Below are 27484 nucleotides of genomic sequence, written 5' to 3' on the forward strand. Positions count from 1 at the left end.
ACATCATTAAAATGTTTAAAACAAAGGTTTGTTGGTTTCAAATAAAACTATAGATCTAGTGTTGATCATGCTTGTTCCAAAATTCGAATATAATTCAAATATATATATATATATATATAAAAAAAAAAAAAAAAATCAATACTATTAGTAGGGTTGGGTATCGAGAATCGAGTATCGATTGGAACCGAGACTAACTTTTAGTTTTTCCCGGAATCGTTCAAAAGTAAAAATTTCGATTCCTAGTTTCGATATTCATAGTCCGCCGAGCGGAAGAAGAAACCGCTGAACAACACCAACGAAGAAGCGTCTACCGGAAGTGTTGGCATAACCGCGCGAGAGCGAACATGAGTACCTTACGTCGGCGATCCAAAGTGTGGCGTCACTTTTCTAAAAATAACGAAATCTCGGCAAAATGCAAAATTTGTGACAAAAGGAGTATTTTTACAGAAGGAGTATTTCCTTCAGAAAGGATTATTTCCTTCAGAAAGACCGTTGGTTAGCAAGGTTAGCTAAACTTTTTTGACCTTGCCTCTTAAAAGAATCGGAATCGAGAATCGTTAGGAACCGGAATCGAAACAAAGAATCGGAATCGGAATCAGAATCGTTCAAATTCAAACGATACCCAACCCTAACTATTAGAATGCTGAAGTTACTGTTCGAATATTGCTTTTTATGTATATTTTTTATTCTTCTGCGTTCTTTTATATGCAATCTTGCCTTTTCGCCGCCTTGGCTTACACGTTTCGTCTGATGAACAATAACATTTTTGAATCGTAACAAAAGTGTGCACGTTATCCACGGTGTATCATCATAACAACTGTCAAAAAATGGTAGCATAAATGTTAAACGACGTAAAAAGCGAAAAGAAAAAAAACCCCGCAAATATCTCAACGGATTCGATGCGCATCGAAATATCAGCCGAAAACCATCGGAAGCGCTTCAACAAAATTCAGCACGAATAAAAAGTGTATTAGATGTCCCTCTAGTCGGACCAAACGTGTAACAGCAACCACATGCTATAGTGGCACTGGCGATCCATAAGCATGTGTAATGTTGTAAATATTAATAATACGATAAATTTTAGCATTTAATTTTCAAATATTATTCGAATATTAAATAAAACAAGGAATGGAATTCGAATAGTATTATAGCCCTAGTGTTGAGAACGCTTTGGACCAATATTTTTACTTAAAGTGGCAGACTAATGACTGAAAAAAAAAAAAATTAACATAATTTTTTTTGTTCATTATCAAATCTCATTAACACAAGGTTCTCTCATTACGGTAATATCTATTTAAAATTTTCTGTACAGCAAAATATTGCAACAATAAATCTGGTTAAAATAAAGGTAATTAAATTTAGGATTAATTAATTTATATTTTGTTTTGCAGTAAAGAAAAAGTAAAAGTGCTAAAAATAATAATAATTTTAATTCATAATTAAATGTTCCAGATAACATCAGTATTCACTTGCTTTTAGCTTAAACACAATGACGTCGCCAACTATTTCATTTTCACACAACATGACGTTTTAATTCTATCACACTTCATCTTATATCATTATTTATATATTAAATATAAGGGGTTATTTCACATTTTGACCGTCATATTTTGGGGTCCTTGGTATTAAAACATGTGTGCTAGTAAAACACATCCACTAAAAATCACCAAAATAACAACTATCCAAAGTGAAAATATCCAGCAGCATTTGAAACACCTAATTGTCTCTACTTGTTAACGAGTGTGTGGAGCCACTGACACACTGACTGCCTCTACAGGAGCCCGAGGAAGAGGAGCTGTTGTGTTTGGCTCTGGGTCTCCTCCAGCAGAGTGTGTGTGAGTGGATCTCTGCGCGGAGATAAGCTGCTATCGGAGTGTGTTTGCTCTCAGGGAGGAGCAGTGACCTTGACTAGATTCCCCGCCTCTTTTTCACACCGGAGAGAAGAAATCCACGTCACACTTACGCTTGCACCACGTGGAAGATGTTATTCGATGGTATTTGCTTCTCCTGAAGCAGTCAACCCCCATTATTTACAAATAATTGTATTTAAAGGAGTAGTTCACTTTTGAAAAAACTTTTGCTGATAATTTACTCACCCCCATGTCATCCAAGATGTCCATGTCTTTCTTTCTTCAGTCGAAAAGAAATTAAGGTTTTTGATGAAAACATTCCAGCATTTTTCTCCATATAATGGACTTCAATGGGGTCCAAACGGTTCAAGGTCCAAATGAGAGTTTCAGTGCAGCTTCAAATGTCTTTAAACGACACCAGACGATGAATAAGGGTCTTATCATGCGAAACGATCGGTCATTTCAAAACTTATTCCAAAAATGTAACTTTTCTAAGGACAAATGCTAGCCTTGCTCTATTCTGTGAGGCGCGTTTGTAACGTCACGTAATACGTAATTACGTTCAAAAGGTCACGGGCGACGTAGCCGGAAGTACAGAACCAAAAATCGTCCGACATCGTTGTTTTACCTTTTAATTCCTTTTTTTGTAAACGGCGTTTGAGTTAGTTTGCACGTTCAACCTATGCGTTCAACTTGTAAACACTGACTCTGTACTTCCGGCTACGTCGCCCGTGACCTTTTGAACGTAATTACGTATTACGTGACGTTACAAACGCGCCTCACAGAATGGAGAAAGGCTAGCATTTGTCCTTAGAAAAGTTACATTTTTGGAATAAGTTTTGAAATAACCGATCGTTTCGCATGATAAGACCCTTATTCATCGTCTGGTGTCGTTTAAAGACATTTGAAGCTGCATCTGAAACTGTTATTAACTGTCTTTTGGACCTCGGACCGTCTGGTTCCCATGTAAGTCCATTATATGGAGAAAATCCTGGAATGTTTTCATCAAAAACCTGAGAAAAGAAAGACATGGACATCTTGGATGACATGGGGGTGAGTCAATTATCAGCAAAAGTTTTTTCAAAAGTGAACTACTCCTTTAAGGGGAATTTTTGGTGAAAAACTACATTACCCATGATGCTGTGCAGAAAATTAAACCAGTCAGAGAGACAAGCAAAACTATGAGCTCACCTTCCCAAGGCTCCTCTCCACCTTGCGGAAGCACTTGTTGAGGGAGAGGTTGTGCCGCACCGAGTTCTTCCAGCCAGTGGGGGCGCTGGAGAAATACGGAAAGTGCTCCAGGATCCAGCCGTAGATGTCCTTCACCGGGAGAGACTTGCTGGGAGACTGTTCGATGGCCATGTATATGAGCAGGGAGAAGGAGAACGGCGGCTTGGACTTCATGGACTCTCCCCCGTGCGACGCCGCCGAGGAGCTGACGGATCTGCCGCGGTTCCCCTCGATGTCGAACAGTGGACTCGGGCTCGACTGGGCCTCGGGGCCGCCCAGCGTGAAGTTCTGGAGCAGGTTCTCGTGGAGCCAGTTGAGGTTGGTGAGTTCCTCGTCTCCTGAGCTGGAGCTGCGGTCCAAGCTGGTGGCGAGAGGACTGGCGGCACACTCGGCTTCGGGCAACGTCCCGCAAACCCCGCGCAGGCCCGTCCGCTGCTCCCCCAGAACACCCGGGGATTCTGCTTTCTTATCCGGCGACATCCCGATGATTGGACCCATTAAATCAAGGACGTCTGCGGAGAGGAGGAATAAAGAAGTGAGATAATGGCTAAATTATGGCTGCACAAAAAAGGTTATCGGGTAGAAAAATTATTTTGAAACGCAATTGAGAACGGATGAAGTGAATTAATCAAACTTAAAGACACTTTAATTTGATTGTGAAGAAAACTTAATCTGTTGACAATCATTTTGAGTGCAATGCCGAATAATGCAACTATATGCGGCTGATCAAAGTAGTTATGCACAATATAGACTATATCTACATGAATTATGTGGCAATTTTATTTTATTTATTAGTGTAAATTAATATTGAGTATTTAATTGTGCATGCAAATTTCCATCTATTTTCAGACGACCTTTGCCATCCATCATCAAGAAAGTGCATGAAGTTGCTTAAACTTTAACACTAATAAATTATAAATAACTGTTAAATGAACAAATTAGCATGCAATATACTGAGCAATTAATATTTATTTTATATACTTTCAAATATGTATATATTTTCAAATTTTTGTGCATAACATTCTAATTACTAATATTTCATTATTATTAAAATGTATTAACTTTTGTATGCTAAATAGTGCTGGCCAATTCGTGAAAATAATTGTTAGCTTATCAGTATCAGATTTAAGATAAAATTAAGATCAGTGCATCAAACTCATGCAAACAGTGATAAATCAAGTCAAGTACGAACAAAAAATAGTTATTGTGAAGAAAACTGTTAATCCGTGGAGAATCATTTTAAGTGCAATCCCAAATAATGCAACTGATCAAACTAGTTATGCACAATATATACTATATCTACGTACATTAATTATCTGGCAATTTTATTTTATTTATTAGTGTAACTTAATATTGAATATTTAATTGTGCATACAAATTTCCATCTATTTTTAAATGACCTTTGCCATCCTCAAGAACGTGCATGAAGTTGCTTAAATGAACAAATTAGCATGCAATTAAATGCAATATATTGAGCAATTAATATTTATTTTATATACTTTCAAATATGTATATATTTTCAAATATTTGTGCATAACATACTAATTACTAATATTTCATTATTATTAAAATTTATTTACTGTTTTTACGCTAAATTGTACTGGCCAATACGTGAAAATAATTATCAGCTTATCAGTATCAGATTTAGGATCAAAATTTAAGATCAGTGCATCAAACTCATGCAAACAGTGCTCAATCAAGTCAAGTACGAACAAAAAACAGGATTGGGAATAAAACTGATCAAACTCATGGCACACATCGAGTGATTGGTTAATTCAAGCCTTTCCCCTTTTTTACAACCATTTTCAAGCTCTGAGCCAAAGTTCTCGCTACGTTCTCTTCTCTAAAGTCCCTCGTTCCCATCCAATAATCTCTCTTTCTGAGAAAGCCTCGTTCCTCGCAGTCACTCAGCGCTCGCAGTGAAGGAGCGCCTCTTGTGTCTGAGGGTTTTTGAGGTTTCTTGAGTGTGTCTGAGATGACCCGGTCTCGTCCCCATCACCGCCCACCTCCTCACGCAGCCGCTAGTTAGCCATCCACCGCGAGAAGCCCTCGAAGCCACTGGCTGAGGAGAGAATCGGATGCTCACAACCAGTGGAGGAGGACAAAACACATCCAGAAAGCAGTGCGTCTCCGCTCATCCATTACAGAGGAAAGAGAGGTGACAGTGTTGCTTTGGCAACCTATTGCCTATAAAAGCAGAAGAGCATCGCTGCCGGATATCTGCATTTGTATGAAACAGTTCAGTGGGAAATCGCTATCCATCTGGTTTACAGAGTATCATTCTTAATTATTAGTATTATACACCCACTCACTCACTCACATACATGCATATATATATATATAAAATATAATTAGAAAATATGTACATGAAAATTAGGGCTGTCAAATGATTAATCACATCCAAAATAAAAGTTTATGTTTACATAATATGTGTGGGTGCACTGTGTATAATTATTTTGTGCTTGTGTGTGTATATATATATATATATATATATATATATATATATGAAGAGTTCAGATGCAAAAGCCTCTAAATGCCATTTGAAATTTTCTTCTAAAATGACCATTTTTATCAAGCTTGTATATTTAGGTTCAGTAATTTCACTTAAAAGACAATTAATAGGTAATCTTCATTGCCATTTAAGTGAAATTATTGAACTTAAATATACAAGCTTGATAAAAATGATCATTTTAGAAGAAAATTTCAAATGGCACTTTGCATCTGAACTCTTCATATATATATATATATATATATATACATGAAAATATGTATTAAATATATACAAGCATGTGTGTATTTATATATATATATATATATACTGTATATATATATATATATATATATATATATATAAAATAATCATACACAGTGCACCCACATATATGATGCAACACAAAATTTTATTTTGGGATGCAATTAATCGTTTGACAGCCCTAATAAAAATACAAAATTTAAAACTTTAAAAAACAAAATAATAAAATAAACTAAAATAACTAAAATCTTAAATATCAGTAAAATAAAGTGACAAAATATACAAATAAATATTAAAAACAATAAATAAAATAAATAATATCATATGGATCTACATTTCATGCTATTGTTTCAGAGTATCAGTCATAATTGTGCACCAAAACCTAAAATAACTAAATAACAAAATTCATCTGATGTGGATCACATTTGTGTGCACTCTAAACAATGCTGGGTTGTTTGAACCCAAATTTGGGTCAAATATGGACAAGCCCAAATGTTGGGTTAAAAATGTAATTTAAATTTTAACCCAACTTCAACTTGCAACCTTTTAATTGCATTTTTAACCCAACGGATTGACACAACCCAGCATTATTTAAAGTGTGGATGCTCTAAAGCCATCATCATCATATGGATCCACGCTTCCAGCTATTGTTCCAGAGTGTCGTGCGTAATCGTTCTCCAACAGTTGCCACAGCATTAAGTTGCACAACACAAATATATTAATGTAAAAGGGACAGATGAGCCCCAGCCGTGGCATTACGGCAGAAAGCGGGTCAATGGCGTCAAGCGAATTGGCAAATCCCTGCCGCCTAGTCACACCATGCTCAATCCTGCCCCGATGTCACCATGACAACCGCTCCGTCAGTTCAATTAGGAGGGCGGATTAGACAGCGGATTGAATAAGAGCAGGGAAAGTCCATCAAATGGCATCACTCTCATACACACGCCACTTGTACACTGACACCAGACGGTCTGGGGTGTGTGTGGGGGGTGTAGATCTCTCTGGGAAGGGTTTACCAGTGTTTTTATGCCGAACTAGGTCAGACAGGACCAGTCTGGTACGGGTCATGCATAAAACAACAACTTCAGAAGTGAAACACACAACACTGTTAGAGTTAGTTTCCGATGCTTAGCCTAGAAGAGACTTTCCGATCACACTGCGTTTCACTCATTTCATTTGCAATGGTGTATGATCAAAATACTAGTGCTGTTTTGCAGCATCTATGCATATGCACAATACATTTTCTTTCTGTATGCATGAAATGTGCAATATACAAAAGTCCCGAAATTAAAATTAGAATATAGTGAAAATGTTTTCATAAGCTGTAATCCATAATGATGAAAATTATAACAAATAAAGGCTTGAAATATCTCTCTTTGCATGTAATGAGTCTATAATATATTATTTTCACCTTTTAAGTTGAATTACTGAAATAAATGAACTTTTGCACGATATTCTAATTTTTTTAGTTTTATTTGTTTACTGTGCATTTCCAGTAAGTAGTACACTAGTATATGTGAGAGTAAAATAAGTTTTGTGGGAAAACTGTCTTTGAAAAGAAATAAAAAAAAATTATAATTAAAGTCGGATAACTTCAGGTCCAGGAACGAACAGACTCAGACGGGCTGAAGGGACATTTCAACCCTGGATCGAAAGAGAGATATGAAGAGGCAACTGGAAAAGAGCGAGTGGAGAATGAGTGAGCAAATGAAAGGTTGAGAGGAGCGCCATGGAAACAGTAAAATTAATAAATAAGTCATAAGCAGTGCATGATGAATCATAACTCTCAGGAAAGTGGAGTTATCAGACATGTCAGGCAGCAACAGAACTGCCCGAATGCGTTAAAGCAAAGCTTCTCCCCAAAGCTCGAAACTCAAACAGAGAAAGGATCGAAGGTTTGAGAGAGTCAGAGCAATGGCACACGGCGTAGTGCACATGCTTGCAAAAAAAATAAATTAAAAAGTATGTTTTGAGATCATCGGGCACATCCCGATGAAAAATAAAGCTTAAAATAAATAAAATAAAACAAAAAAAAATTAAATGCTAAAATAAAAACAAAAATAAATAAAAATAAATTAATTATTAAACAAAAATAAAACTAAATAATTAAAAAAGAAACAAATACTATAAAATAAATACTAAAGCCAAAAATATAATTATTAAATTATATCATTACAAAAATATTTTAAATAATTAACAAAAAATAAATTTCACTTCGTAGTGCACATGCTTACAAAAAAAAACTATGTTTTGAGATGCACATCCCGATTCTCAAAATGAATAATAAATCTAAAAAAAAAATTTTTTTTCAATTTAAAATTAAAAACAAGTCAAGTCAAGTTACATTTATTTATATAGCGCTTTTCACAATACAGATTGTATCAAAGCAGCTTCACAGTGATAACATTATTTAAAATTAAAAACAAGAACATATAAACAACAAAAATACAAAATTAAATTAAACCTTAAACAAAAATAATTAAAAAAGAAACAAATACTATAAAACAATGAATAAATAATAAAACAAAAAATATAATTATTAAATCATATCATTACAAATTATAAAAAAATATATTTAAAAAAAAAATGACCAAAAAAATAACTTTCAATAAATGCAGCTCAGAGTCAAGTGTGTGTAGCACGCTCACCTTTTGGACAGTCAAGCGTGCATAACGGTTTGGTTTACTAGACATGTTGATGCGTCTCTCTGCCTTTACTGTGTTGTAATTGTCCAAGCACCCTTAACTCGCCAGCGTCATTACCATTCACACAAAGCTGCTCCTGTTAACCCATTAACTTCAATCGCGCTCCACTCTATAGCCTCTGGATAGTTCATTAACCCCTATTAGCAACACAAACTCTGACCTGAACCGCACAGCACAGCCCTAATACTCCCAGGTGCTGCTGGGAAGTAGCATGGGAGCCGGTGGCCCATAAAAGCACAACACACTTACTCGACAATTGAGACGGCCACTACATTTGAGCACCGCCGTCGTGCAACCGGGGAAGAGGTTTTTATGTCATTAGCTCATAGTCGATTATCATTGCCGTTGTGATTATCATAATTATCCGTGCTCTTATCAAACGGCATCAAAGCGCCGGTCGGTAATGGCACACTTGTGAGGGAGTGAGAGCGAACGCTAATGAGGGATGGTTGTAGTGGGGAAGACGACACCAGGGCCTGATCACAGAGATGCCACCGGCTTATCTGCAAGTTAAAACTCCCATTCAATGCCAAGCCTTTCATTCAGAGAGAGGGAGGCAGGTGCCAGACACGGCTCGCTTTCACTCTCTCCCAGCCTTAAAGCGCCAGCTTGTTTCCTGCATTGATCATGTTCAGCAAAATCTTTACAAAAAAAAAGGGATGTCATGGAAGAACCATTTTTGGTTCCTCAAAGAACCTTTCAGTCAACAGTTCTTAAAAGAACATTTTGAAAATCTAAAAAGAACCCATTTCCATTATAAAGAAACGGATTCAAACTAAATGTTTGCATGCAATCGTTTTTTAAGGGACGGTTCCGTTAAAAAGGAAAATTCTGTCATCGTTTCATGTCGTTCCCCCTGAAGGGACCTGGTGATGGGTAAAATATGTGTTTTTTTTTTGTGAGAGAACAGTTTCTCAGGGGAATGCAAAAGTTTTGGTGATGGAAAAGAGGAAGAAAGTTTGGAGTTTGCTTGCAAATCTTTTCATTCCCTCAGAAGGTGTGAATTTGCTTGCAAAACTTTTGGAGTTCCCCAAGAGAACGAGAGTTTCTCAGGGCAATGCAAAAGTTCTGGTGATGGGGGGGAAATGAGATGCTTGGTAAAATCACAAGTCAATTCTTTTTAGGGTTGGGTATCGAGAATCGAGTATCGATTGGAACCGGGACTAACTTTTCGTTTTTCCCGGAATCGTTCAAAAGTTAAAATTTCGATTCCTAGTTTCGATATTCACAGTCCGCCGAGCGGAAGAAGAAACCGCTGAACAACACCAACGAAGAAGCGTCTACCGGAAGTGTTGGCATAACCGCGCGAGTCGAACATGAGTAGCTTATGTCGGCGGTCCAAAGTGTGGCTTCACTTTTCTAAAAATAACGAAATCTCGGCAAAATGCTAAATTTGTGACAAATGGAGTATTTCCTTCAGAAAGGCCGTTGGTTAGCAAGGTTAGCTAAACTTTTTTGACCCTGCCTCTTAAAAGAATCGGAATCGAGAATCGTTAGGAACCGGAATCGAAACAAGAAATCGGAATCGGAATCAGAATCGTTCAAATTCAAACGATACCCAACCCTAATTCTTTTCCAATAACTTCCTCCAAGAAACTTTTACAAGTGAACACAAATTTTCTACAGGAAACACAAAAGTTCTGGTGACGGAAATGAGAAGAGAGGACAAAATAGATGTCAATGCTTTAGCATTCCTTCTCAAAAGTTTGAGCAAAAACGAAAACATTGACAATTTTCCCCATAATTTTCTCTATCATTACATGCACTTATTGGCTCCATATGTTCCCAACATGTATGACTTACTTACTTCTGCAGACCAAAAAGAAATATTTTTTGCACCAATATTGGACCTTATTACCTTTCAATGTAGGGCGACCATATTTTGATTACCAAAAACCAGGACACTCGGTCCAGCGAACAGAAACTCAAATGATACTCAAAGTTTACTCAAAGATACCTTATTAATTTCAATACATTTAAAGGTACTCCACTTTTTTTGGAAATTGGCTCATTTTACCACTCCCCCAGAGTTAAACAGTTGAGTTTTACCGTTTTCAAATGTATTCAGCTGATTTTTTTGATATTTAGAAGAATATCAGTAACCAGACAGTTTCTGGTCTCATTGACTTCCATAGTAGGAAAAAAAATATACAAATGGAAGTCAATGAGACCAGAAACTGTCTTACTGATATTCTTCTAAATATCAGAAAATCGACTGAATTGATTCAAAAACGGTAAAACTCAGCTGTTTAACTCTGAGGGAGTGGTAAAATGAGCCTATGAAGAGTTCAGATGCAAAAGCCTCTAAATGCCATTTGAAATTTTCTTCTAGAATGGTCATTTTTTTCAAGCTTGTATATTTAAGTTCAGTAATTTCACTTAAATGGCAATGAAGATTACCTATTAATTGCCATTTAAGTGAAATTACTGAACTTAAATATACAATCTTGATAAAAATGATCATTTTAGAAGAAAATTTCAAATGGCATTTAGAGGCTTTTGCATCTGAACTCTTCATATTTCCAAAAAAAGTGGAGTATCCCTTTAAAGAAGGCTATGCCTCCTCAGTATGGATAGAAAATTGTTATATTACAAGACAAGGCTTCTCAGAGGTTACTCAACATGTTTTATTGTTTCAAAAATAATTAATGAAATAATGATAGAAATAATGTCTCTTCTGTATTAGAAAACTAAATATATAAAATTGAACAAAAATAGCTCTCACAAACTTACAAACACAAACTAACGAAATATATTTATATCTTTATTGTTCTTCCTCTTTATCCTGTTTTTCTTCCTCATCCTCCTTTATGTCCATCTATATTTTGCTGTAGAGCTGATCTCTCCCAGCAGTTTTTTGAAAACCAGGACATTTTCATCACTTTATAAAAAACATCCAGGACGTGAAAACAGGACATGTCCTGGGAAAACAGGACTATTGGTCACCCTCTTTCAATATAGAGAAAAAAAGCATTTGGAACAATATGAGGACATAAGTAAATGATGACAAAAAGTTCATTTTTGGGTGAACTACCTCTTTGAAACTAGGGCTGTCACTTTACGTTCTAAAAATCGATTGCATTTTCGAAAACGAAAATAGGGAATCGATTTTAACGGGCCTTCTTTTTGCCTATATTTGTCGTGGAAAATGGAAACGTCTTTTGATGCAAAATCGATTTTACAATCGATTCAATGAACACTTGAACTATTTAACTAGAACATAAGAACGTTAACCACACATAAAGGCATGGACAATGGACATGGTCAGAAACAATGCTCAGGTAGGCCGTGGCATTTAAATGATGCCCAATTGGCACTAAAGTGTGCCAAGAAAACACCCACCACACCATTACACCAACACCACTAGCCTGCACAGTGGTAACAAGGCATGATGGATCCATGTTCTCATTCTGTTTACGCCAAAGTCTGACTCTGACATCTGAATGTCTCAACAGAAATCCCAGTAAGTGAGCAGATTGGGAAATATTCAGACACCAACAACCAAATCACCTTTCTTTCCCATTCTGACATTCAGTTTGGAGTTCAGGAGATTGTCTTGAAGCAACTGCCATGTGATTGGTTGATTAGATAATTGCATTAATGAGAAACTGAACAGGTGTTCCTAACAATCCTTTCGGTGAGAACCCACAGAGTGTGCTTCTAATGAAAATGTTTCCTACTTAAGACATATTTCCTTTCATCTTAATGATCTCTTGCAATATTTAAAGGCAAACCAAGTCAGCTTTTCCCAACAAATCTGGGAGCATGAGAAGAGATTTTGCACAGGAGGAAAACTGATAGCCTGCTCCATAATTCATGGAAGTCCAGCCTTTAAAGTCCTTTCTACCCTCAGAAAAGCTCATATATCCTGCGTAAACTGCATTACGTAATTGTTAATTATTGATAACTTGCAATTGAGTAATCAAAAAGGTTGGCAGTTTTGTACACTAGTACCACCAAAGACCATTTCTGGTCTTCAGTCGATGACACATGAATCCAGCTGGCTTTTGCCAAGGTCACCAACCTGTGACGGCTGTGAAGAATGTGAAAAATGAAGCCGATGACCTAAAAAGCCATCAGAAAAGGACCGTTTTAGCCCTCGGCGTCAGGTGGGGTGATGTTTCATCGAGTAGGATTGAGATTCTAATGGACAGAGATCCATACGTCCTGGAAAAGCTGAGGCGAGCATTACAAGGTTTGGCTGCTCTTCAGTTCTGAGTTAGTGCTGTCACTTTAGTGAAAAAATCCTGTTTGATTGGAGACAAGTGTTCATTGAATCGAGTGTAAAAATGTCTAGACTTTTCCTTTTTTAAACACCAAATATAGGCAAATCCACGCACAACTAACAGGCATTAGGACGGACGTAGAGAGCGTTTGAGACGCGCACAAGTTAGCAATATTTCTGATGATTTAATGGCGTGACGTTTCCTGCACAATGACAAACAGGAGTGCAACATTGAAATTAACACCCTCCAACACGCCAAATGCGCGTAAAAATGAACGCTGTCAAATCACGAGCCAATCTGGCGTGTTTCTGTGTTTACTCACTTTGCTGGGGAAGTTCGTGTAAGCCAAATCTGTGCGGATTTAGTGCAAATACGCAAATTTCTGGCTTACTTGAGTCACTACGCAACAAATAACGGCACGCTTGTTCTAGGGATGGGCAACGATTAATCGCGATTAATCGCATCCAAAATAAAAGTTTGTGTTTACATAATATATGTTTGTGTAGTGTGCATAATTAATTTGTATACCCACACATGCATATATATATTTAAGAAATATGTGCATGTATATATTTCATATATATTTATTCACAATGAATATTATATATAAATATAAATATTTGATATATTAATAACACATTTTTCTTAAATATATACATGCATGTGTGTGTATTTATATATACAAATTAATTATACACACTACACACACATATATTATGTAAACACAAACTTTTATTTTGGATGCGATTAATCGTTGCCCATCCCTAGCTTGTTCAGTTGCACATAAGTATTAGCGAATATTAAAAAGCATTTGGTTAACAGAAAAGACATTGTTATTTTACAAAATCCTACATGTTCTGTGTACTGTATTGATCTCCCCATCTACAACACATTTTTTGTAAAAAAAAAAAAAAAAATCGTTAAAATTAATCGCCGTTAAAATCGATCCCAATTTTCGTTTTCGAACTTATGTTGGATGGTCCGATCTATTGTGCAATCGCTTTTCGAGCATAAAATGACAGCCCAAGTTCTTAGCCCTGTAATAAACTGCATGGGCAAAGAAAGAGCAAAAGCATAAACACAGCAACATATAGAAAGCAGCATTTTAAAGGCACACTATGCAGGAATTCCGTTTTTGTCAAACAGCGACCCCTAGAGTCACAAAATAAAATTGAAATCACAAAATAAAATGCACAAAAACGTGTCCCTGCTTGATATCAAGCAGGGACACGTTTTTGTGCATTTTATTTTGTGATTTCAATTTTATTTTGTGACGATATATTATAAACGGTAACCACTGATGAACATGATGAGAGAAAAAAAAACTTAGAACACGCTTGGCAAAAGATCTCCCACTAGATCATTAAAGAACTCGAACAAAACTTGCGGATCGATGCATTTATTTATAGGTTGAGCTAGTGTAAAAAAAAAAAAATGTTACGGTACCAGCTTTTCTAGGTACCGAATACCAGGTTAATCCAGTTCTAGACGCGCTGTCTGAAAGGTGCACAGTTGCGTCCTCTTCATAACGCTGATATGCTCTCTCTCTCTGAATCCACTTGTTGACACGAAAGGAGGAAAGAGCCACATATGGAAATATTTTGGATTAGGCTAATGTCACGTTGCAATAAGAGGCCGAATACATGCAAATTCGCAATTTCAAATATAGGCGCGAGGCAAGCGCGCTCATAATAAAAACTCGTTGGCGTTGCATAGCAACAACAGACGCCGCGTGAGAGCAAGCGCTTTGGAGAGAATAAGCACGCGCAAAAATATAATTTAAAAAAAACACGTGCGATATGTGAACGGCCTCTAAAGTGCTTTCGGGGTAGTTTTACGAGTACATGAGCACAGTAGTATCCAACCGACACCAGAGTACTATGGTATTAGTATCGACGCATCCCTATTTATGTCATTTAATGTCAGTGCCAGTTCTAGGCGTATTCTTGCCTTTATAACTCAGCTGGTTTAAAAAGCCTTTTTAAAATTAAATATGAATGCAGTTTTAGATTAAATAAAAGTACAGTCAAATCAAATAAAACATGTTTTTTCTCCTGTAGCCTATAGTTTGGTAATGCTACAATAAGATACCATTTATCATTAGCTACTTCACATCAACACATTGAGTGAACAATATATTTTTACAACATTGATTAATGTTTGTAAATGTTATTTAATAGAAACACTTGATTGTTCATGTTTGTTCACTTCATTCATTGTGCATTAAATAAATGTTAACGGATTAGAACTTTACAAACAACTTTAAAAATGTGTTAGTGTATACTATTGTTTATTTTAGGTCATTTTATCTAATTTTTTTCTAAAGTGTTTATAATACAAATGTACAGTTTCCATACTTGTAACCGTGATAAACACTTAAATATATGTAAATTTAAACTAAGCTTTGGTACCGAAATTGGTACCGAGAACCGTGAATTTTTACTGGTATCGGTACCGAATACTGAAATTTTGGTACCGTGACAACACTAGGTTGAGCATAGAGGCTCGTTCTCTTTTCCTTTTCCTAGTCTCTTCTGACCGCGTTTTCTTTGCTTTTTCCATCGACGAGTATCCCGTCAGAAATGCGCGAAATGAGTGTCTTCGTGCTTGACAGCTGATTAGCAAAATGATTTTATAGAAGTGTTTGGTTTTTTGGGTTTTTTTGTATTGTATTGTTGTTTCTGTCCGTTTTTTTTTTTTTTTTCCTGTCCAGCGCTTTGATCAACTTATTGTAAAGCGCTATATAAATAAAAATTGATTGATTGATTGATTCATGTTGTAGTTGATGTGCGCGACGTCGTTGCCATAAAGCGCGTCGTGATTCTCGCGAGATTTGTCCTTTCAAACTTGCATTGCTGGTTTTTCCAGCAACGTCCCCCCTGAGCTTTACTCCCAAGAAGATTCTCCCTACTATGAGTTTGTTTACCACCCACATGACTTTGAAGCTGTTATATTAAGGTACAATTCTTGCATAGTGTGCCTTTAAAAGATAAGAGTTGTGCCGTTGTGCCCTACAGGGTGTCACCACACCCTTTATCAGCTGCTTCGACGTGTTAAAACCGTTTCTCAATCATGCCACGAACCTCCCGGCTCATTCACCGCACCGTCCCGCCTCTATGTCAAACACACACAGGTGTGTCTTAAAGCCCTGTGCAAACACCACTGGTGACTTTCACAAAGACGTTTGGCTAAGAACATGTTCCAATACTCCAGGTATTATGACAAGCGTTCCCACGCCGCACCGCTGGAGTCTTTCACAGAAGTAGGCTAATAAGTTCAGAGAGAGAAAAGAGACTAAAAATACAGCCGTGCTTGGAAAATAGTTTGACACTCATTTAACTTAGACGTGAAACAAGCGGTTGTTTGAGGTCAGGCGATATATTATCCCTAATATGTCTCATTATAGCAGCACGCCATCAGCCGCTGATTTCTGGCTTGACGAAGAGCAAAGATGTGTTGGGAAAACTGCCTGATCGCGTTTAAGATCTGGGAATAAAAAGAAGGAAATCAATTAATTAATTATCTTTTTTTTATCCAACACCAACTGTGCTGATTAAGATGTTCTTTTATCAGAGAAAGGTCATACATGTAAAAGACATTTGTTTGGTCATTTCTGGGATCCCTTATGAATCTGTCACCTTATTTAATAGAGTTCTGCAGGGTTAATGTAACTTTGTAGCAAATGCATTTTTCAAGACGTGTAAAACTGTACAAAATAAAAGCATGAGGGTATTACTGACGCACTTTATATTATACAGGGTTCGCACAGACGCTGTGAAATGAAATTCACTACTTTAATGTTTTCAAGAACTTACTTATAAATATCTTTATTATCTTTTTAAATTCTAAAAAAGGTAAATAGATGAAAAATAAACCAATAACACAAAATAGTACAAATAAAGTTATTTATTTCAGCTGCGGTAACTGTAGTCATTGACAGGATATTTCCATATTCAAACTGATTCCCCCATGACTATATGATTGACCTGAAAAATTATCATATACATGGATAATTATGAGCAACACCACACTCAAAGCCATGCGAAACGGCTCTGTATCTACATCAGGCGAGCTGCAGCAGAAATTGTGTGTGAAAAGATTGTTTAAAATTAAATTTTATTCAAATTAAACACTAACTGTACATTTATTGTCTTTCAATAATTCAAGTGCTTTTCAATGACCTTTTCATATGGCTGTTTTCAAGGGCTTAAATTTCAAAAAGTCAAATTCAAGTACTTAAAGCATTTTAAGCACCCTGATTATGGAAATATATTGAGCTTGTGTTAACCACAGACCTTATTTCAGGCATTTCAGCAAAACTGATGAAAAAGATTCTGTGGCGAAGAAAACGCAACAAAATACCTAATGCAACTATTTATTGAATTCTCCATTAGTTCTCAATTTAGCTTGTAGAAATTAAAACGTAAATAGCAACATTATAAAATTAAGTAAAACCTGGTCCACTGGTGCTCCCATCATGCATTGGGGCATGAATAATTAATAAGGTTGCATTTTCACTGTTTTCTAGCTGTATTTACATGGTTTTATCATTCCTTTTGTTTTTGGGTTTAGTAACTTGCTGTTGTTTACCACATTTCTTCTATTATCTATATATTTGTTGTCTACATTATCTGTATTATTTACTTAGATGTTCTTAATAGAGCATACACTTTAAAACCATGGTTTTATTCAGTGAATAAAATGTGTTTCTCCCTCATTTCTGTGGCATTTCTTTGAGGTTTAGAGGAATACAGTATTCCTGTATTTTTTTTTTTGTCTTTTATGAATTTAATAAAGAATTTAGTCTCGTATTCTGTCCAAACACACCGCGGCTTCTACGTCAGGTGAATGTAAACGTGCAAAAACGGTTTCCATTGCAGTTTTGTGAAATATTCCTTTTTCGAATTGCCTGAAAAACCACCTCATGCAACCTTTTTTGCGATAATCGGGAAATTGGCGCGTTTCCATTGTGCGTATTTTCAATTCACAATTTCAATTTGCGCAATGTGAAGGATAATGGAAAACGTGGCTAGTGTTACAGTATATCGTTTGAGTAAAATATACTGTACTTTAAAAAGGAATTGCAAAGTAAACATCAACTAAGTAGAAATTACTCAAACTGGCCACGTTAAAGTTACTTATTTTTAGGGATGCACGATATATCGGCCACATTATCGGTATCTGCCGATATATGATCATTTTTAATTTTATCATTATTGGCCCAATAAGAACATTTAACCGATATCTAAAAGCCGATAAATAATGTATTTATGAGGCACTTTAGATGTGCACTGTTCAACATGATGCTTTTAAATTGCTTGAAATACGATTGAAATCACTTTAAAAAAGGAAAATCCAGTTAAAGTGCAAAATGTGTGTCATATCAGCTACACAACATTAAAATAAGAACATCATAATTGTGTTTGTATCTTGGCTTTCAATGAGGAAAATCGAAAATTGTCTAAAAATTTGGATTTAGATTTATCGGCCAAAATATCGGTTATCGGCTTTCAAATACAAAGAATTATCGGTTATCGGTATGGGCCAAAATTGTCATATCGGTGCATCCCTACTTATTTTTGAAGTTTACTTTTAAAAAATCTGTGCAAAAACTTGCAAAGGAAAAATTAAATACATTTAACTAATTTCCGAGTAGGGTTCACGATGTGCAAGATCCCCAAAACTCAACACTAAGGGTTTTAAAAGTCAAAGTCAAAGACAGTACGTACACGATACTTACATACATACTTTGAGCTAGTTAGCAACAAACATTGCTTTTTATCAGTATTTTGTTGAACATACAAACACATGTAATCTCAACAATGAACATTTGATTTGAAGCATTACCTATTTCAACAGGGAATTTCCATGAAATCATAAACTGCATATATTAAATGCCATGTAAATCACTTTGAATAAAAGCAGATGGTAAATGTTAATGCTGTCAATACTGAAATGAGTCCTACAATGAGTGTTCAAAGGCTCTCTGGAAATGAGTCATTTCTTCAGATCAGATTTTTTCTCAGTCTCAATGTGTTAAGTAGAGAGATATGAATCAAGAGGAAATATTAAATGATCTCACTGGGTATGTAGGCTAAACCTACCGAGCCCACTTAAGTTCAAACACAGAGCAAAGAAGCTTAGATATTAAAAGGTGTCCTGAAATTGTAGTGATTTTTTTTGTGAAATGAACATGGTTCAAGTAACTTCCTGTATTTTGAGTGCCTGCCATCCATCAGTCGACTTTGTTTTGGAAACATGAATCTACATGTGACTGCACTGACAAGACAAGCTTCAGTGCAACTACAAGAGGAAGTGACTGTGAACCATTTCACAAAAATAATTCTGCTTTGACAGCTAGAAGAGTGTGAACTTTACACCGTGCCCTAAAATCCCAAAGACAATAGACTTGCCATGCCACTTCTTGACCCTAGCAGAAAAGATGACCTTAAAGTCACCTCAGTGCTCACTTAAATGATCCAGTTTGGTATCCTTACAAAAGTGTTTGTTCACTGTTTTTACAATGGTCAACAGCATTTAAGTTTCCTCATATCTCAGCAATTCATTCTTGCAATATTGATACCAGTAAACACAGGGTTTGGAATCAAGAACCAGTTTCGCTTAAAATGTATTATTTTATAGCAAAATAATAGAACAACAAACAATATCTATCTAGTATCTATATTGTGCAAATATTCAGCATGACTAGAGCAGCTTGATTCAAACAGATGAATCATTATGAATATTGGGTAAGTTAAAGGAGTAGTTCACTTTAAAAAAAAACTTTTGCTGATAATTTACTCACCCCCATGTCATCCTTTCTTCAGTCGAAAAGAAATTAAGGTTTTTGATTAAAACAGTACAGGATTTTCTCCATATAATGGACTTCAATGGGAACCAAACGGTTCAAGGTCCAAAAGACAGTTTCAGTACAAACTGCAAACTGTTCAAAGGGCTTTAAACGATTCCAGACGATGAATAAGGGTCTTATTTAGCGAAACCATCAGCCATTTAAAAAATAAATAACAAAGTTTAAGTTTTATAAGCTCAAATGCTCGCCTTGCTCTGTTCTGTGATGAGCGTTCATGACTCTCCTGTTCGGACTCGTTCATCTTTTTCCGAGTCGAAACGAACGAATTGACTCGGAAAAAGATTAGTTCATTTTGAACAGGAGAGTCACACAGTGCAGAGCAAGGCGAGCATTTGAGCTTATAAAACTTAAACTTTGTTATTTATTTATTAAATGAGCGATTAAATGACCGTTTCGCTTGATAAGACCCTTATTCATCGTCTGGAATCGTTTAAAGCCCTTTGAACAGTTTGCAGTTTGCACTGAAACTCTCATTTGGACCTTGAACTGTTTGGACCCCATTGAAGTCCATTATATGGAGAAAATGCTGGATTGTTTTCATCAAAAACCTTAATTTCTTTTCGACTGAAGAAAGAAAGACATGGACATCTTGGATGACACGGGGGTGAGTAAATTATCAGCAAACTACTCCTTTAAGGCTTTTGAGACTTGCATCAGCGCATGTAATTAATGGTTGATTGTGACATTTTTACATTGCAATTTAAAGTATGAATCCTTGTGAATCCCATCCCATTTCTTGCACTCATTCTTAAACTGTTGCACAGAGAAGAATACAAAAACTGTTATCTGCCAATCCGGTAGTTCTTGTTTTTGCACCGGTGTGTGTAATCCAGTCTCGTCCGAGACTAACGTTCCTGTCCTATTGCTATCTCAATTAAAAAAAACCCATGTATTCAGCAAGGATTGACCTACACAAAGGGCCATTGTTACCAGTGACACACAAGACACGTCCAGATCCTCACTTTCTCCCTCGCAATCAGGCCAACGGTCACATTAGCATCGCTTTCAATGGGAGAACGGCCACTAATGGCAGCATGTATCAAATCCCCTGCGCAGAGACACGACAGACGCGGCGATCGAAGAGGGAGGGAGATGCACGGCGAGGGCCCGCCACGTGGGATTCTCCGCAAACAACGCCGTTTGCAACCAACTGACTACCAAAGCGTCTCTCATCCCAGATAAACAGCCTTAGGAATTTAATGAGCCATGGATGACTCGTCCTAAACCTGCTAGTTAATCTATCAAATGCACTAACGCTGCCTTAAAGTCATCGTATTTATGAGCTCACTGAGCGCCACCCGAATGTCATAATTATCAGCGGAAAAACTCATTCTTTCTGAGTAAGGAGTGTGTCAATTAAGGTGAATATTTACTGTATAAACATTTTATTGCCTGAAAATACTTCTCATTCCATCCATTTTTCAAGTGTGTGACCAAACTACATTTCCCATCATTCACTAATAAATGATAAAACACTAGGACTGTAAGTGTAACATTAATTTAGTGTGATTAGTGACTTAAAAATATGCAAAATAATTATGAAAAAAAATTATGCATGATTAGTGACTTAAAAATATGCGAAATAATTAAAAAAAAAATTATGCATGTAGAAAAGCAACAAATATTTCCACCAGAATGCAAAAAAAAAAAAAACTGTGTGAATGACTCAACGGTAAAATGGATTGCTGTGGATTTTGAGTTTTGACTTTTTGTCAATTCAATGATTTACTCAAACGTCAAAATCATCTTGATTTCGGCACTTTTTTAGCTAATATTGATATGCAATTAATCCAAATGAATAATCGCACATGAAATTCAATGACAGCCGTATGAAATATACAATATATTTGAAGTGTCAGCAGAAACACATCATTTGCTGTTCATTCACGGTTAAAAAGATTCCTGTCTTTGTCGGGAAGTGAGGAAGAAATATGGACCTGCCCAAAGTAAGTATCCAATGCATTCTGAATAAAAACACATCATAATTAATATTTCGTAACTTCTAAGTAAGAACCTGCCTTTCTAATGGAGCTCGAGGAAGATTGGAAGTACTTCAGCTCAAGAGGAAAGCACTATTTTTACATTTGCAACCCAGTTTTGGAGCATCCACCTATTGGATTAGTGCCACATGTAACCAAGACAACTGCGGCCTTTGGAGATCTTGGGGTATTTCCCTCCTCCTGGTCGGGTGGAAAGAAGAAAACAGATAATAGGGAGGCGGAGGATGAGGAGGAGGAGACGTCTAGCTGATAAGTGACGAGCAGCTGCAGGCGTTACACAGTCACCTGCAAACAAAGGCCAGATACCATCGACACACACGGCCGGTGACGCATTCAACAAACTGGGTGGATGAGGCGTGACTAGTGATGAGAATTACACACGCAATTTACTTAACGACTCCGATTGGGATTTCTTTAAAAGCTTCTGATAAAGTAAATCTTAGAAATGCTCAGTTTAAAATTCCAGTTCACTTTGAGAACGGGATTCCCAATCCGAGTCAACGACATCACTCTAAAAAATAATCATTTTTACTATAAAAATTTTACTTTTTACATTTACTATATACGGTAAATAACTGTGATAGATCTCATGGTACATTTAATGTAATTTTACTATAAAATACCGTTAAATTTACCGTTTTTGAAAGGGAAAAAGAACAACTCATTGTATAATTTACAGTGAAAAAACGTAAATTGACATTCCCACAATTCCCTGAGTGACAATTCACATTTTATGAATTTTTGTTGAGATATAGTTCCTCATAATTATCTTTTTTGTTGTTGTACATTTGGGTTTTGTTACATTTAATGTTTATTGCATGCGTGTTACCATGATGGTGTTTAATGTACTTTTACTATACTTTTGTGTGCTGAAACTATATTTTATATAAGTATTAACCTTCTTATGGCAGAGCTGCTTGTGATGAGCTTTGATTGATCATGTGACTCATATCTGCTGTGATTGTTGGTTGTCAGTGTATTACAATGGTACAAAACAGATATCAATACTTCAATGGGTTGGTAAATTAACATCAGATAATGAAATACAGTTTATTACTGTAAATTTTAAGTTAAGTCTGTAAAACCAATAACGCTGCTACCGTATTTTTGACGGTAAAGTTTAAAGTAAAATTACGCTTTATTTTTTTCAGTGATAATTTAAACTAGGAAAAAAGAATAAGCTCAATAAACGCACATCAAGAATTAAACGTCTATCATCTCTAAAGCTAAGTGAGCCACACAAAAGCTTGTCTTCGTCACTGACTTAACATGCAACCACGTATTATGGTTTCCAATCATCATCTGGCATATTCGCCATTGTTTCAGTTCTCAACATGCATGACATATTTTGCTTTGGGTGAAACATGAGTCATGACAGACCCAGAGTTTCCCTTGTGTGTTTAGTTCCACTTCTAAGACAGGACATCCCATAATGTCTGCAACACCCATCCGGAAAAAAATACCCATTCAGCCAATTCACATCCTCATAGTGAACACTTCCGTTCTCTACAGGCATTCCTGAATGCATCTCAAAAGTGTTGTGCCTCAGTGATGTAGGCGACAAAGAAATGAAAGCAGAACTAACTTGAGTGACCCATTAAAACACACCAGTGAGGGGTTTCATTCAACATTCACTCGAGAACGAGACCGGGACTGAAAAAAATCCCAGAATTCATAGATCGACCCGTCATCTTATCTCTAAATTCCTGCAGAGGTATTTACAATCAATATTGTTATCGAAGAATGTATTGAATGAAATGAACACTATCATTTGATACATTCACCTTTCATGAAGATGACACTATAACAAAACGTTCTTCCATAATATGACGTTTTGAGCGACACATGTTATTGAATGAAGAAAAAATCATGCATTAAATATATGCATCAAGAATTGATTGGATGGTGTTTGATGATGTCAGCGGAAAAGGAAAGCCGTTTCAGAGTCTTTATGATGCAAATAGTTATATTTTAAGTTGAAATGTAACAATTTGCGTTATGATGTGCACTTGAATCTTTTTCAATAAAACCAAAAATGTGTTTTAAAAAAAAAAAGTAAAAACGTGTCCATTTTGATTTCATGTTGACCTGAAGGCTAAATCGGACCATAACACTCTCAAAATAAATAGGTTTTTGCACTTTCTCCATACGTTTTCGTACGGTTCTGCGATTTGAGCTTCACGGCTCTTTGGAGAGCAAAGAACTTGATGTTTCATTAGAGGCTCTTCAGATCAGTGCATTGGTTTTTGGGTTCTTTAAAGCACTCGTTTCCTAAAGAATTACACAATTAAAAAAATAATTAATGAAATAAATGACTCTCCAAAGTCGTCAGCATCACTGCTCTGGGAAACATGGAAAGTTGTTTTACGGGGGAAAATTATATCATATTCAGTACATAAAAAGAAAAAGGACAGAGAAAAAGAAGCACAACTGGAAGAAAGAATAAAGGAACTAGAAATTTTACACGCAAATAATCAATCAGAAAGCATCTATAAAGAAATTAGAGAAAACAAATTTTTGCTCAATGAAATAATAAACAAAAGAAACCAATTTCTGATTCACAGGCTCCGTCAAGAAACTTTTCACCATAGCAATAAATCCGGAAAATATTTAGCCAGTCAAATTAAAAGAAATAAAGAAAAAACAGCTATAACCTCCATCAGAAACTCGGCAGGGAAGCTAACCAATTCACCAGTTGAGATAAACAGGACATTTCAAGATTACTATACTAAATTATACTCATCCGATCTTGATCCGAACCAAGAAGACATAACCCAATTCCTCGATAACATCATTCTACCAAAACTCAACATGGAACAAATAAACACACTAGAATTACCAATCACAGAAAAAGAACTTCACTCCGCACTGAAAAGCATGCAAAATAATAAAGCACCAGGTCCAGATGGCTTCCCTGCTGAGTTTTACGAACATTTTTGGTCAACCTTATACCCACTATTTAGCAGAACAATAACAGAAATAAAACACAATGCAAAGTTCCCTCCCCACATGAATACAGCACTTATATCACTCATTCCTAAACCTAACAAAGACCATACCTTCACATCCAACTATCGCCCTATCTCACTCATAAATGTCGACATAAAAATTATTAGCAAAGCATTAGCCCATAGAATTGAACAAATTATACCATATATAATCCATCCTGATCAGACTGGCTTCATAAAAGGTAGACATGCATCTAATAACACCCGCAGATTATACAATTTAATGCATTACTCATCAACACAACAGAAAGATACTCTCATTGCCACATTAGACGCCGAAAAAGCTTTTGACAGGGTCAACTGGAAATTTTTATTCACCACGTTACAAAAATTCGGCTTTGGAGAGTCATTTATTAACTGGATCAAGATTTTATACACATCACCATCGGCCACAGTCACAACGAATGGACTAACATCACAAAGCTTCGCACTGCATAGGGGGACAAGGCAGGGATGTCCACTCTCTCCATCCCTATTTACCATTTTTATTGAACCTTTAGCAGCAGCTATCCGTCAAAACCCAGCAATCAAAGGTATTGAAACACCACAACAAATACATAAAATCTCACTCTATGCAGATGATATCCTACTATATATACAAGAACCCCTAACATCTACTCAAGAAATAATTAAAACAATCCAGTCCTTCTCAAAAATATCCGATTATGCAATAAACTGGAATAAATCCTCCATCCTCCCTTTACATAAAACCAAATGGGATGTGGCACCCCATCAATCACCAATACCTATTTGTCAGGATCACATCACTTACTTAGGCATTAAGATTTCCTCCAGACTGTCAGAGTTGGTAACACTCAACTTCACACCACTACTAAAAAAAATAGAAGACGATTTGCTCAGGTGGCTCAACCTCCCAATCTCCATAATCGGCAGGATAGCAGCAATAAAAATGACGATTCTACCAAAAATTAACTACCTATTCTCAATGATTCCAACCCACCCCACACTCACCTGGTTTAAATCACTAGACTCCATTATAACTCACTTCTACTGGAAAAATAAAACACCAAGGATAAAACTCACTACACTACAAAAGAGTAAGGTTCAAGGAGGACTAGAAGCACCAAATTTCCAATATTACTCAATGGCTAACCAACTGCAATACATATACAAATGGATTCACCCCACCCAATCTGATATTATATGGCTAGATATAGAACAATCACTATGCAAAGAATTAAATATAGCTGACATACCGTTCCTCACCAAATCAATTAAACAACACACATGTTTTAATGCAGTAACTATAGCCTCCACTCTGACAGCCTGGTGGAAATTTCACCAAATCACAAACTCTACATTAGCTCCATCTAACCTCACTCCACTATGGAACAACCGTGATTTTATAAGCAATAAAAAAACATTGAATTTTCACACATGGGCGGAAAGGGGTATCACCCACATTAAGCATATTTTCAAAGCCAACACATTTAAACCATTTCCACAACTGGCTCAGGAGTATGGCATCGGGAACAACGAATTTTTAAAATACCTACAAATCAAATCTTCTGTCCTGGCAAAAATAAACATCAGAGATACAAATTTAGAACTTCCACCGGCAATATCAGACATGGTCAACATTTCCTTTCCAAAAAAACTGCTCTCTAAAATATACAAAATTATCTCAAATCAACTTCAGACTATATACTTACCAACAATAAAATGGGAAAATGATCTTTCAATAGCCACTGATGCCAACTTCTGGACCCAAATCTGTAAAAATGTCTATCTCATGTCCAAAAATGCGAATCTTCAGTTAATACAATACAAAATACTCCACAGAACACATTACACAGGCAATAGATTAGCTAAAATGGGTTTCACATCAGAAGTTTGCACACATTGCAATCAAAATTCTACAGACACATACATCCATGCAACCTGGCACTGCACTCCAATCAAACACTTTTGGGAAGAGGTCACACAATCACTATCCACTATAGTTGGCTGCCACATCCCATTGTCTTCTTCCCTTTGCTTGCTGGGGGACCTTACAATAATCACTGATAAAACTATAAACTCTAAAATACTCCTCATAGCGCTAACCATCGCCAAGAAAACTATCCTCATGAACTGGAAAACCAGAAATAAATTACACATTAACATTTGGAAAAATCTTATTACAGACTTCATTGCAATGGAACTCGCATCTCCCCTTCATAATTACACATCTGAAACTGACCTCTACCGTCCAACACTTTCTGACCTCTTACAGCTATGAATCCCTTCTCTGTTTTTAACTCAGACTATAACCAACCCACGAATATTTGTGCATTTTAGTTGTTCGAACTTGTTTTTGTCATCATTGTTATTGCTATCTTTACTGTCACTGTTATGATTACTATTTTCACTTTTATTTAATTTTTTGTTGTTTCATTGTTGTAATTGCTGTTGTTGCTGTCTTTTGCTCTCACCGTTGTGATCACCACTGCCATCATCATTGTCATTCATTATTATTATTATTATTATTATTATTACTACTACTATTATTATTATTATTATTATTATTATCATCATCAATATTGCCATTGTCAATGCTGTAGAATTAGAATGTAGAACTAGAATTAAGCGTCATTGTCATCACTAATGCAATAACTTCCCCCTTATCTCTTCATGGGTTTTTAATGCACCACAACATAGAAAAGGGAAAAAAAAAAAAAAAAAAAAGTATATTTGGATAAACATCGCAAACACCAAGGCAGGCAAGACAGGCGAGAAGTAGTTTCAACGGGACAGCATCTCTGGCCCAATTTGAGACATTCTCGCACTGTACTCCCTCTTTTAATGCACTTTAGACATTGCACATAACACACACACAAAA

The 27484-nt window shown here is 36.2% G+C and overlaps 1 protein-coding gene across 1 annotated transcript in view; it reads right to left on the reverse strand.

Annotated features, from left to right (window-relative positions):
* Positions 1-27484, reverse strand: part of foxn2a (forkhead box N2a) — a 41003-nt gene that overhangs the window by 9780 nt on the left and 3739 nt on the right. Inside the window, exon 2 of the mRNA XM_039659031.2 lies at positions 3042-3592. Within this exon, the coding sequence (XP_039514965.1) occupies positions 3042-3578 (537 nt within the window). The 5' untranslated portion in view covers positions 3579-3592. The remainder of the gene's footprint in view (positions 1-3041; positions 3593-27484) is intronic.

The sequence above is a fragment of the Pimephales promelas genome, chromosome 11 (assembly GCF_988280905.1).
Source record: "Pimephales promelas chromosome 11, fPimPro1.hap1.1, whole genome shotgun sequence".
Classification (NCBI taxonomy): Eukaryota; Metazoa; Chordata; class Actinopteri; order Cypriniformes; family Leuciscidae; genus Pimephales; species Pimephales promelas.